At 41.5% G+C, this 13,111-nt stretch overlaps 1 protein-coding gene across 1 annotated transcript in view; it reads left to right on the plus strand.

The window, feature by feature from the left end:
• Positions 1 to 12,499, plus strand: part of LOC118412847 (liprin-alpha-2-like) — a 37,262-nt gene extending 24,763 nt beyond the window's left edge. Inside the window, 12 exon segments of the mRNA XM_035815889.1 lie at positions 308 to 337; positions 754 to 835; positions 1,162 to 1,362; positions 2,380 to 2,448; positions 3,301 to 3,399; positions 3,977 to 4,152; positions 4,446 to 4,543; positions 4,889 to 5,064; positions 5,794 to 5,853; positions 7,349 to 7,417; positions 8,042 to 8,231; positions 9,197 to 12,499. Coding sequence (XP_035671782.1) covers positions 308 to 337; positions 754 to 835; positions 1,162 to 1,362; positions 2,380 to 2,448; positions 3,301 to 3,399; positions 3,977 to 4,152; positions 4,446 to 4,543; positions 4,889 to 5,064; positions 5,794 to 5,853; positions 7,349 to 7,417; positions 8,042 to 8,231; positions 9,197 to 9,219 — 1,273 coding nt within the window. The 3' untranslated portion in view covers positions 9,220 to 12,499.
• The last annotated feature ends 612 nt before the right edge of the window (positions 12,500 to 13,111 follow it).

Here is a 13,111-nt window from a genome sequence, read left to right on the forward strand (position 1 = left end):
ATTAGGATATTTACATTCCTTAGGAAAATTTTTTACCATTTTTGTGAGTTTCTTTCCAATGTTTTGTCAGCGCTTTTCAGTATATCTCTATGATAATGTATTGCTATTACTGACTTTGTTAATTTGGAATATTCTAACTTTTGGTTAGGGCTTTTGTGTTTACTGCTTTTGATGGCGTTTTCCTATGTTTGATCCTATTTTCCCATGCTTTCCCATGTCCAATGCTGTTTTCATATGTTCTCTTATGTTTGCTAAGTTCGTGTTTTGTTTTTTTCAAACCTGGGCACTTTTTCTGTTGGAATATTAGTGGGAATGGCCAGATGCGGACGTCTGAAAAGTAAGGTTTAACTTTGAGAAGTACTCTTATGCTCTGATTTGTACTGACTTTCTGTTGCTGTTTTGAGTATTTCTGCCTGAATGTACTATTTCTGATGTTGTGTGTTTTGTTGATTTTAGAGTAAGATATATTCATTTAATTATTATTATAGCAGTTTCTGTTAAAGAAGAGTATGAAGTGTTCATCTTTGTGAGGAAAACTATAGACATCATAAAGGGGAAAACTATAGACATTATTAAGCATGTTGCTTAAGTTGTAAGTAACCACGACATAACCTCATTATAAACTACCATTTAAAGTCCCTTGGAGGGGATCTACTGGCGACATCTGCAGCTTACTTAGCTGTGTAGCTTTCATAGTGTCCTGTTTTCCCTGTTCTAGGTTGCTAACAATGTCTGACTTTGTGTTTTCTACAGATATGAACTCTTAGAAGAAGCTCGTCGATCAGGGTTGCCATTCGCACTGTGGAACGGGCCCACAATAGTGGCCTGGTTAGAGGTAGGTGACAGTTTTATTTGTCAAGGTTTTCGCTCTGTAGAATTGTTAGGAGTGTGCCTGTCTTTTTAATCATGATGTTTTGGTTTATATGGTTAGAAAACTTATTACAAGTTACTGTTGTTTTTCTCTTGTGGTTCAACAGTGATTTCCATCTGATGAAAGCACAGATTGTAAAGATTTTCCTCGCTTTGGGCTACAGTCTGGCTGTATTGGGCACACCAGCACAGTTTTTTCTTTTTAATCTGTAGTAGTTGGTAAACTTTCCTATGGGACACTTAGCCGTGTCCATTTTTCCCCTGTGACTGAGTTTGAATCTCTGTCCCCAGCTGTGGGTGGGCATGCCTGCGTGGTACGTGGCGGCGTGCAGGGCCAACGTGAAGAGCGGCGCCATCATGTCGGCTCTGTCGGACCAGGAGATCCAGCGTGAGATCGGCATCTCCAACCCGCTCCACCGGCTGAAGCTGCGACTGGCCATCCAGGAGATGGTGTCGCTCACCTCGCCCTCCGCCCCCTCCACCTCCCGCACGGTGGGTACAGGCTCCCCGGGGTGGAACAAGTTTTCTCAAATTCACTTGTCCTATATTGGGCAAGCACATGAAAAATTTACTTGCCCAAAGCAGTTTTTCACTTGCCCAAAATTCAAATGTCATTTTCACTTCCAGCAATATAATGAACATTCTGATTGCCTCTATTTTTCCATGTTGACCATTGCTTGATGTTACGACTGTAAAAAGTAACAGGTATATAAAAAATGTCACTCAATGGAACAATCTGGCACATGCCCGATCGGGCAAGTGGGGTAGGTCATGCACTTGCCCAATCAGCACTTTCACTTGCCCTGGACAATAGGGATAGTGGACTTGTCCAACCCTACACCCTGAACTGACTACCTCCCCTTTCTTGCTGCCTCACATCTTTTAGTGCGTAGTCGAGAACCCCTTGGTAACAGAATGGACTGGTCCAGGTCTAACATGGCTGACTTGAATGATGTAGGTGGAAGGATGGAAAGGTTTTCTGACTGCCATGTTTTCTCAGACAGGAATCTGTGTGGCAGTCAGAAAATACCACATTCTTCCCTGCCAATATCTGCTTGAAAATTACACAAGCAAGGAATGTAACTCTTTACTAGATAAGAGTTTATATATTAAATTGGCAAGGTAAGACTGGACCTCTCCATTTTATCTGTGAGGGGTGTGTAGATCTCTGCCTCCCATACTCATGCCATTTCCTGTCTACATTTTCAGTGTGACTAAATTTTACCCCATCACCTACACTATCTGAGCTCCCACAAAGAAAAATGATCACATCCAAAATTTTGTCTTGTCTCCTGGTTCTGGTCAGCTTTGACATAGGAAAAGTCAGGTTAGCTCTTCAAACCAAGCTGACCATTCCTACCTCAGAGTTGACCAGTCCAGTTGTGTGAAGGAAAGATACAAAGGAATAGTCCACATGATGTGAAAACGGGGGTCGCAGGTGCCACATAGTGCAGGTGACATACTTATCTAACACCTCCCTGTCTGCTCCCACATGCTGCCTCCCCCCAGACCACAGGGAATGTCTGGGTTACTCGCGAGGAAATGGAAAGCGAAAACCAGGCCATACCAGCCTTCACGGTCAGTACCTCACCCCGCCAACAGGGGGCGTTTGTGTTCCAGGTGTTTGCCTGTTCCAGATGCATGCAGCTCACCATTTTTTTTTTTTTCTTTTTTTGGCACTGCACTGGATTTCAGTATCGTCACCAGACTGAAAACTTATGGATTCTTTTTCTTTTTAGTCTTAAGTATTAATTGCTGTTAGATCTTTGCCCAGTGGTGTCATTTTACTTTGTTCCTAGCTGGGACCTTGCATGTAAAAAAAGAAATAAAAATTTCTACTTTTTTCTTCTTATATCTAGAGTTACATTGTACAGTCACCAAAGTCTTACAATTTGAAACTGTCTGATTATTTTTCCTATTTTTTAAAGGCAATGCACACAACAGTTTTTATGCTATCTACTTGGTATGATCTGAGTAACTGTTAAGATTCTTCAAGACAAAATCCCTGACACCACCTTCAACCTACAACCATATCAGTGCATTAGACATCACAGTAACATCCTCAACAATATCCATTTGAAAGTAGGAGATATAAGTAGGACCAGGAGAGCACATGGAAAGGAAGTAGAAGAAAGTGTTGATGAGAAAAGCTGCGGATTATGACAGGATATGAATATCGTCCAACGTATGGCCTGGGTATTTGATGTTATTAAAGAAAGATCAGAGAGTTGTATCATCGTTCTTTGTTCATTTTTCTTCTCTCACTTTCTCTTCTTTTGTCCTGAATTTGTCTTGACTTTGTGTCGCCCTACTTTCTTTTGGTTGGCCCTGCTGCCAGACAAGAAAGTCGTTTGTTTCTTCTTCCCTGTAAGGCAGCAGTGTTCACCCATTTTAATCCTCACTCCTTTTGTTGGCATTTCCTTTTCCTAGAAACTTGACCATTTAATAGAACAACTCTCTGCCCTGGAAGAAGAACCCACAAACCCAGACCATCTTGTATCCCAAGCAATAGAGCAGAGAGACTTGAAGGTACTCAGTTGTCCGGGTGCTGCTCTACCCAGCATGCTTTATGTCTTCCCAGCAGTACCCTAGAGGATGACGTGTGCTGGAAAAACAGACCCTAATCTCTCTAATTCTTAGTTTGAGACATCCAAAACATGTAACATAGGTGTAAAAACTGTTTATTACATGTACATCCAACTAACCAAGGCTCGTTTGTAGAACTTTTTCCATCTCGATCATAGTCAGCATCTGCCTCATTGTCAATAGTATTGCATCATTAACATACATGTATTTCAGTACATTTTTTGCTGCAGATTTACAGTTTGTATTCGGCTGGCTTCTCTTTTACATGTTTTCTTGCCACAACGAGAATACTCATTTTTTTCTGCAAACATTTCTGTGTGCTTCTTTTGTGTTATTTTGTCTTGTCCTGTTGTTTTCTAGTCACACCCATATGACGCAGAATGCTGAGGCTTTTCTTTTCTAAGTAGCAACTCGTAAGGATGAGGATAACAGTTCAGGTAGATATTAACAGAATAATTGGGAACAGTCTTGTTCAGAAAGGGTCGTAAACGAGGTATGTTCGCCCGTTGTATTTCTCCAGACACTAGCGTATGGGGACATGAACCATGAGTGGATCGGGAACGAATGGTTGCCGTCGCTGGGGCTTCCGCAGTACCGGAGCACGTTTATGGAGTGCTTGGTGGATGCGCGAATGCTGGACCACCTCACCAAAAAGGACCTGAGGGGCCAGCTGAAAATGGTGGACAGTTTTCACAGGTAGTCATTTTTACCTCGCAGGTTTGATGTAAGAACTCTTTTCAAGAACATTGACCAGAGAAGTATTTTAAGACCCTTTATTGGGAGATACATGTAATGGTTTCACCTTCATCAGTGGTAAATTTTTTTCTTTCCAACTTGAATTTTGTAGATGTATTTTTCTGATTGTTTTATTGATAGGCGTTGGGCTATTGGAGAAGCAATTAGATTTTGGGAAATACATGTTACTGTAATAGGGTAAAGAGGCTAATATTGTGATTGTTGTCAAACTCCTAACCGGAATGTTGTTTCAGAACTAGCTTGCAGTACGGCATCCAGTGCCTAAAAAGATTGAACTACGACCGCAAAGAACTGGAAAGACAAAGGGAGGATAGCAATAATGAAGTTAAAGGTAACATTCTAAATGCTATTCTTAGATTAATTGTAATAGCCTCAGGCAGCCCTGGCTGTGAATACTGAACAGACATACCAATAGATAAATGATTTGATTGACACTTGCCAATGCCTAAGGGCTCCTTTGCTGCATTGTTTGCTTTTGTAAATATTTTAAAGTGGTGTAAGGGTTCTTGCTGTAACTTACATGTAGATGTTCTGTTCGGCAAGATGTACTGGCTAATACACATATATCGGGAGAATTTGTTTTGGGGAATTGACTTTTGCAAATTTTTCACCATCTTAAGTTCATGTGGGTTTTCACCAAATGTTCTTGATCAAAATGTGAATTCTCTCTTCCCAGATGTCCTTGTGTGGACCAATGAGAGAGTGATTCGATGGGTGCAATCGATTGGGCTGCGAGAGTACGCCTCCAACTTGATAGAAAGCGGTGTCCACGGCGCGCTGATCGCTCTGGATGACAGTTTTGACCACAATAGCATGGCACTGGCACTGCAGATACCTACGACAAACCAGCAGGTGAGCATCCTGACCACCCCCACGTAGGGATGTAGATGGTATAGCCCACACTTGTCTGTGTTTCGTGTGTGTCGTTTAGCAGCTAGATTTGGTCTACAAGGAAAGGGAGATGAAGTTATTACAACTTGTGAATTAATTTTCTGTTAGGAGTATGGACTGTGATAGCCATATGTATTTGTTGAGTGTGTGTGTTGGGGATAGGTAGGCAGGTGTGTTGGGGATTTGAAGGGATTATTGTTTATATACTAACCCACTGTTCATGATATATCTGCACCCAAAAGTTGGAAGAATGATTCATTAACTGTCCCAGTTTGCCCTACTGTACAAGAAAACAATTTAAGGTTTCTTCTTCACGAAACTTTTTGGAACAAAGTTTTTGGAACATCATGTTACAAAAGATTTATTTTTGGTGTGTAGGTATCCATCAAAAATCTATAAAAAGAATACCATTGACATAGAAAGCACAACAGGCAACAGGATTGCATGTTGCTAGTTGCCACATTGGCTGTATTTTTTATGAAAATTCGAAAAAGGACAGTTTAACAGCAAAAACCAATCCCAGAAATGTCCAAACAGGTTAGTTGAAAACAATCTATCTGTTTCTCTACCCATCCAAAAAAGCCATGAATGAAAGCATTGATTTATTGTCTGGTGTTTAGAAGGAAGCTAGTTGTGTAAGCTTGGTAACACATGTCTATATTCTGCACCCACATTCAATATCTGTCATAGGATGATATAGAGCCCATGGGCCGATTTGATGGAAACCAAGGGCTTCCAAATGCTCTGATGGTATGTACAGTACTTGTAGGTCTACCATTGCTCCAACATGATCTTTGTGTAGTGAGTTGGAAACATAGCAGTGATCGCTTGTAGAGACCTAACCTCAAACCTAGGGCTGATCAGTGTCTACCTCGATCTTAGTAGATACTAATTTGCAGACCAGTATTAACATGTCAGTGCTACATTGATAGCTTTGATACTCCAGAAATGTTTAAACAAATGAAACATCACATTTTTAACAGTCATAAAGGCAGGGAACAGGATTAGAAACATGTTTTCTTACTTGGATCAAAATTTAAAGAAATCCTCACTTCTGATGTAGATATATAGTCAGGGTTTTTTCGTCTTCTTTTTATGCTTTTTCCAACATCCTGAACCTTCTCATCACCCCTCAATGAAGATTATTCTGTGAAAAATGAAGCTTTAGTCTCTGGTAGCAAGACCGGTTAGATTTTTGCTAAGTTTGCATAGTGTATTCGTCTTGTTTTGGGATGTAATAAAACAAAGTTTACAGTAGCCTAGCTAAGATGACAAGAGTGTATTTTTCAAGAGGAGAAAAATTTGAAACTGAACATGAAATCAGATACTGTATTATCACTAAATTTAGATTATTGATAGTATAGTAGACATACCTTGTAGGATTTGAGGAATCAGGGAAGATCAGGAGACCATTTTTTTTAGCTAGAGCTGTACCTGTCTTTCAGATAGATTTTCAAATTATTTTTCAACTTCTGAAGTCAATGCTAGCTGCTTATTGTTGACTTCCTTGAATAAAAAAAGATTACTATGGCATTATATCAATCTACTAGTATACCCATTGAGTTCATAGCTTGAGCGTGATTGCAAAGTTGTAATTCGTGTGGGATGACTGCATGGACATGGTTTGCAATGCAGACTAATTTGCATGTTTGTGATTTGTATTAGAGTAATTTGCATGTTTGTGATTTGAGTGTTGCATGCTTACCCAAGCATGAAAATCAAATCTAATACATTTGTTTACATGTTGATAACACCAGTGTTTGTGACTTTTTTTATGTTGGGGTACTTCATACATGCCCTCTCATGCCATGTACAGTAGACATATAATGCTAAAATAGCATGACTTTTTTGTTGTTGTTGGCATGAACAGAAGTACAGTTGAATGAACAAGATGTTTGTTCATGTACTTTCACATGCATAGCATTGTGCAAAAGTATTTCATTATCATAATTAATTCTGAGATTATATGGCCCATATATATATATGTGTGTGTGTGTGTTTATACTTTTGCCTCTGTGGTTTGGCTAGTAAGACACATTACAAAGTTTTCCCTTAAAAGCCTGATTCACAGCTATTATGATGCAAAGAAATTTATAAAACGTTCTGTCGTGAGCTGTCACCAAATGTCAGCAGGACTACAAAAAATGTTTGCTTCAGTCCATCCTCAAAGAGCTGTGCCACACAAACAAATGATGACTTTGGTTTGTTCACTTACTGAAGTTGCTTTTTTCCTTGCTTTTTGTAGGCACGGCAGGTTCTAGAAAGAGAATTCAACTCCTTGCTCGCCCTTGGGACAGACAGGAGACCACTAGAGGTAAGACTAAGAGTTTTCGCTGCTGTGACACTGGGGTTTTCTGTGTCGTGCACAAAAATCATTACAGAGGTGTGATCAAGGGTATTTGAACATGTACCAAATATCGTTCTCTAACCAAGGAAGGTCTCTCCCTAAGAAACATAGCAAGGTTGAGACTACCCAAATTCATGCCCAACTGGAAGAAAGAAGCAGGAGGGGGTTTGGGGACAAGCCATGACTTGGAAAAGAACAGTTTAGCGGGATATAAGCGAGATAAGGCACAGCAGACAACAACTGACAAACGACATTGGAAGGAAATGACTGTCCACTTCAATGCCAGCACTGTGTTAAGCGGCAAAAATGATGATAATTAACAGAGTAATGGTGCTGCACCGCCCTGATACAAACTTGTATAACCCTCCATGGAACTACACAAAATTTTTTGGGGATTCCAGATTGAATGAACGTGATTGGCTAATGTTTTGAATCTTTTGTCCAATCAGAGGAGAGATATTACTTGTTTTCTCCAACCAGAAAGAGATGGTGCTGATTTGCTAATGCTGTAATTCTTTCCACAATAAGAGAAAAGACTAGTTGGCGGATAAAACCATAACTTCGTTAACATATATTTTACTGATTCACCAGGGTGACGGTAACTTCAAACGGCAGCCATCTTGGAGAAGGAGATTACGGCCCAAAGAAGTTGGCGGTATGAAGGAGAGGGAGGCTGTTATGGCCGGCGCCGACGGGACGGGAACACTGCCATCCAACTTCCGTATCCGCGGCCCACAACCCATGTCCACATCACCTGGCTCTAGAAGACATCAGAGAGATGGTATGGCTGCTTCTCTTCAAAACTGAGAGGAATACCCTCCTTCTAAGTTCCTCTAGACTATTTTATCTAGAATATGTTAGATAGATAGATATGTTTATACAGTAGAAGCCAGTTAATTGCACAACGGATAACTGCACACTTCTGTTAATTGCACAGAATCTCAAAGTCCCGTAGTGATGTGGTCCAGCTGAATAGCTTTGTTTCATTACATCATCTGGATAATTGCACAAAATATGCTGGCAAATGAGGAGTGCAATTCAACGGCTTCTACTGTATTTCACTGTAGGAGGGTTTAAAAGAATTTCTACTAGCAGCTTGACACATCATGATTTTGCATTGTCTCATTTCTTTTCCAAGCACATGCTGTTATATCTCTTTGAATTGCCATTTTTATTTGCTGTTTGCCTCTGTCCTGCTTCCTTCCTTCTTTCTTTCTTTTCATTAAAAAAAAAAGAGTTTGCCATGATTGTCCTATTACACACACAGGCAGCAGTCCCTCTCCTCATCCAATGACAAATGTGAGAACTTACTCCTGCTGACACCAATGATTCCCCCTCACAACCACAGGTAGTGTCCCCAACACCCCTATTTTAAAGTAGTCTGTCCCGCCCTCCTATGTCAAATACTAGGGTAGTGGGCCACCGAATTTCAGTTTAGGAGTGATCAGGATGTCTAACACGTTTGCTGTCTGTCTCCTTTTGTGTTGCTGTCCCAAGGCTTCTTCAGCTTTTATCCTTATAATTTTGTGTGTTTAAAAAAACTAATCATAAGGTGGTCAAAGCTATTGTCTGAGATGCAGTGTGATAGGGAACTATAGTAGTGATCATTGTTGTAGCAACATTCTAATGTTGTCCTTCCCTCCAATCCTCTCGTTTCTTCTTCATATTGTCCATACTTGTTTGTCCCTTGTGTGGCCGTTACAGACAATTTTGACTCCATATTTATATATGATTCTTTTATTGCAGGTCACCCCGCAGAGATGACTTGATGGTACGGTCCATCCTGTGTGCCCGATCACACATCAGCTACACAGGACGGGGCGGGCGTGGGCATGGCGTCGCCATGGACACCAGCCACGCCCGACCCCCCGCGGTGACAACATTTTCGAAAAACCATGTAAACAACACACAACCAATGGCGACAACCGTGTACAGTTCTACTCTTCCATGCCCCCCTCCCCTCCGCCCGGGGGTTTTCTCGGGCCCATTTTTGTGAATATTGAAATACTTGTACTTAATTAACGACCGTGTTCTGCTTGCCACGTGCGTGATGAGTCCTCCGTGCTGTATTATTGTGACATTTCACCCGAGCGATCGTGTAGAGCTATAGCTGATCGAGGAACAAGACTGTCACTTTTTCCGTCAGTACTTGGCGTTTAGGGGATTGAACAAAAGTAAAGGGCTTCTTCCTCAGTACATAGACAAGCCCCGAAAAGTCCCTGTATTTAAATATCGTAGATCCTTATGAGAGGAGAGTGTAACAATAAGACGACCCAGAATTTTTGTAGATGAAGTCAACAGATGAGTAGTAGTTTCCACCCCTCCGCAGAAGACATCCTGGCTTAGTACAGCCGTCAAGCTGATTCTGCTCAGAAGTCCTTGGCAAGAAGAGAACCGAACCTGGACCGCGACTTTTGCAATTGTTCTTGGTGACGTGTTGCTCAGGTGGCGTCACCTCCAAGTGGCTACATGCAGCGAAAAAGAGAGCTCTAGTGAAAGTTACAACAACTAGACTGTAGGAAGACCTTGATGACGATCAGAACAGGACCAAGGCTCCGGCCCCATCGCTGACTGAAGTGTGGAGGATGACGCGTAGGAAGCATTCGAGGGACTTCTGGTTCAGAGGAACGTCCTGTTTCACAGTCCACATCTACAGTGTTAATACTAGACTTGATGTCGCAGTGTCCCTTCTCATGACAGCGGAGACGTGATCTTCTGACACCCCTCGCCCTCTGCAAGACTGACCTGCCGTGAAACCGACATTTGGTTACATCAGTTTAGAACCATTTGTCTCCGGTGGGATTTGGACCGGTCCACTCATGTGGAGGGGGTTTACGGAATGGCGCAACAACCAAAAAAGGGGCGGAATCAAAACGTAGAGCTATTTGTAGACAACTGATGTTTTGTTTGTCCATCATGCATAGCTAGTGACGTGTATGTCTAAATCATGTAGTCCCCCACCCCACCCCAACACCCTTTTCACCCCAGATTTGTAAATTACTCTGCAATCTGTAGCTATAGTAGTCATGATAATTCTCAAGAAACGTAATAGCAATAACCCCCCCCCCTTCTTAGTAATGGGATGTACTCTTCCCTTGGTCTGCATCGTTTATTTATATGCAAAAAAAAGGATGTCTTCTACCCGATAATGTAGCCAGGCCAGGATTCTCTGTAATTTGTGTAAGTATATGATATATTTGGCTCCATTTTTGTATGAAAAATAACATTATATTCCAAACAGTTAATATATACTCATTTGAAATATCTCTCCATGTATAGTTCAGAATGTGTTCAGACAGTGGGCAGTTGCAGCTATGACTTTTCCCCCCGTTATGAAGACATTGGAAGGACAGATGGCTAAAGGACAACGGTTCTCTCTGGTTCACCCTGCTGTTTTTGGCCCCACCCAAAGAGCGGAGCCATTTAGGCCTGTTGTCTCAGTGCAAGGCTGTATTGTAGTACTAATGAGATACCTATTCTTTATGTGGATAGGCACTCATTACTGTAGACTGGAAGGGTATGTGACAGTTTCGCTAGAAAAATCGTGGTTTTCCTTGATGTTTTAGGCACAGCACGGGCATTCACGTAAACTGCGTGCTGCATTCTTCTGGTGCTGTCTAAATGTATCATTGGTCAGTTCAAACCACAAACAGGGTACAAAAGAAATAGGTCAAGCCATTTTCTAAACAAACAAATTGTATTGTGGGGTTCCTTGCTGTGGCTGAGACATGTAGCCGTGTGTACATCTGCCTCCTGTTGTGACCCACTCAACAGCTCCTCCTAGGAGAGGTGAACGGTATTGCAATATTCCGATTGTTGCACATTTTCATTCGATGTGTAAGAAGGTTCCCGCTAGTCATGACTTTAGCACTGCTCCTGTTTGGAATCAAAAATACATTTTCTTTTTTCATTTGAAAAAAAAGGATACCTGGAAGTTTTTCCCCGTATTTCGTCTTGGGACCACTACTTCAGCTTGTAGCTGGCTGTACTTTCACTATAGATGGAAAATGCCGTACATTAAACATGTTCAGCACTGTGTGCTAGATACGCGGGTATGTAAAGGAGAAAGGAAGAATTTCTCTCAAAGGGAAAGTTAGGTGTAAGGTTGTTGGAGGTATGAAGGTGTTTTGTCGACCCCAAATTTTTTACATTGGTCTTTTAGGGAACAAACAGGAGCATGCTTCATTTATAAAGACTCGTAGTCTAGTAAGAAATGTACAGAGATTTCAAAAAATAGAGGTTACATACAATAGATGTCTTTACAGTGTCCCTATACCATGAAATTGTACAGTATAGCAGATGATGATCTTGGATAATTGTGAGAGAATGAAGAAAAAACAATTAGCTGCTCAAAGATGTGTTGTTCCGTGAATCCCCCTTGTGTTTCGACATCAGGAGTTAGAGGGAGCCACCATGGTGTAGCAGTGTACGGTCATGCTTGTTGGAAAGTGTGGACTGGTTACTAGTGCTGTGTTCACACACACTTGTGTGGATGGGTCTGCAGAGCTGGAAATGTGTTTGCAAGATGTTGTCTTGGCCAAAAAATTCTACTACTACTACTACTACTTTCACAATACCTGAACGTGGCGTCCCAATTTTCAGCCGCAATTTTCCTGTTGCCACGAAGCACTCAACATGTACAAAATTCTATGCCTGTGCTCTTCGCAAGTCCTATTGTAAACCACTCCATGAAATTGGCAACAATTCTATAGATGTTTCTTGTAGCAACAAAATGAAATGATGGGATAAGAAACCCTGAATTTGATGAGAGCTTTTCATAGAATCACGACCCAGAACAAGACTCCCAGTCAAAAACATATTTCTTGGCCTGTCCATAAGTAGTACGTACTGCCACTTGAGAGCATGTTTGTTGAGGGGGATGACTGAATGGTGGCTCCCCATTGGTCAGACCTGCAGCTGCCCACGTATAGTAGACAGAGTAGGAAGTACAAGACTGGCACTCGTCAGAATGCAATGACATGCTTTATACATCATGTATCATAACTATACAGAATAAATCCAAACAGTAAGTTATTGTTTGTAAAGTCATGGTGCGCTGATGTCTTTCCTGTGTGTGGATGCAGAGTGTGTGAGTGTTTTTCTACTTTTTCTCTGTAATTTGCAATACCCATTCTCCTACAGATCTTTCCCACTGCCTACAATCATACAATCTGTGCAGAAGTACTGTAAGCCTAAAGGGAATAAGCCCTTATCTCCAAGTAGATATACCCGTAGCAAGACAGTATCCATTAGCCGAGACAGTATCCATTGGCCATCACTAGTCCACTGCTAGATCTGTTTGGAAATTAGATAACTTTCACTTTCTGTTGGCTTTGGGAAAGACTAAGGGTATGTGATAGTTTTGCTAAGGTTGGAAAATACTGATAAAGAGATTTGAACAATCCATACATGCCATAACTTAACCTGCGTACCGACCGATTTCTACTGGGCCTCCTTGCACTCGCTGCCCCAAAAAAATCCCCCCCTGCTGCGAGAAAACCAACAACAGAAGCTGCAAAAAGTCTAACCAGTTTGTTCTTCATGGTACAGGGCAAAGTCCCTCACGGCACATCACGTCTTGGACGTTCTCCCATTTGCCAAAACAAACTGGTACAGATACAGCCCTATCACCCATTTTACGCACCTGCTAAACAAATAGGG

This window comes from Branchiostoma floridae, chromosome 4 (genome assembly GCF_000003815.2).
Source record: "Branchiostoma floridae strain S238N-H82 chromosome 4, Bfl_VNyyK, whole genome shotgun sequence".
NCBI classification, from domain to species: domain Eukaryota; kingdom Metazoa; phylum Chordata; class Leptocardii; order Amphioxiformes; family Branchiostomatidae; genus Branchiostoma; species Branchiostoma floridae.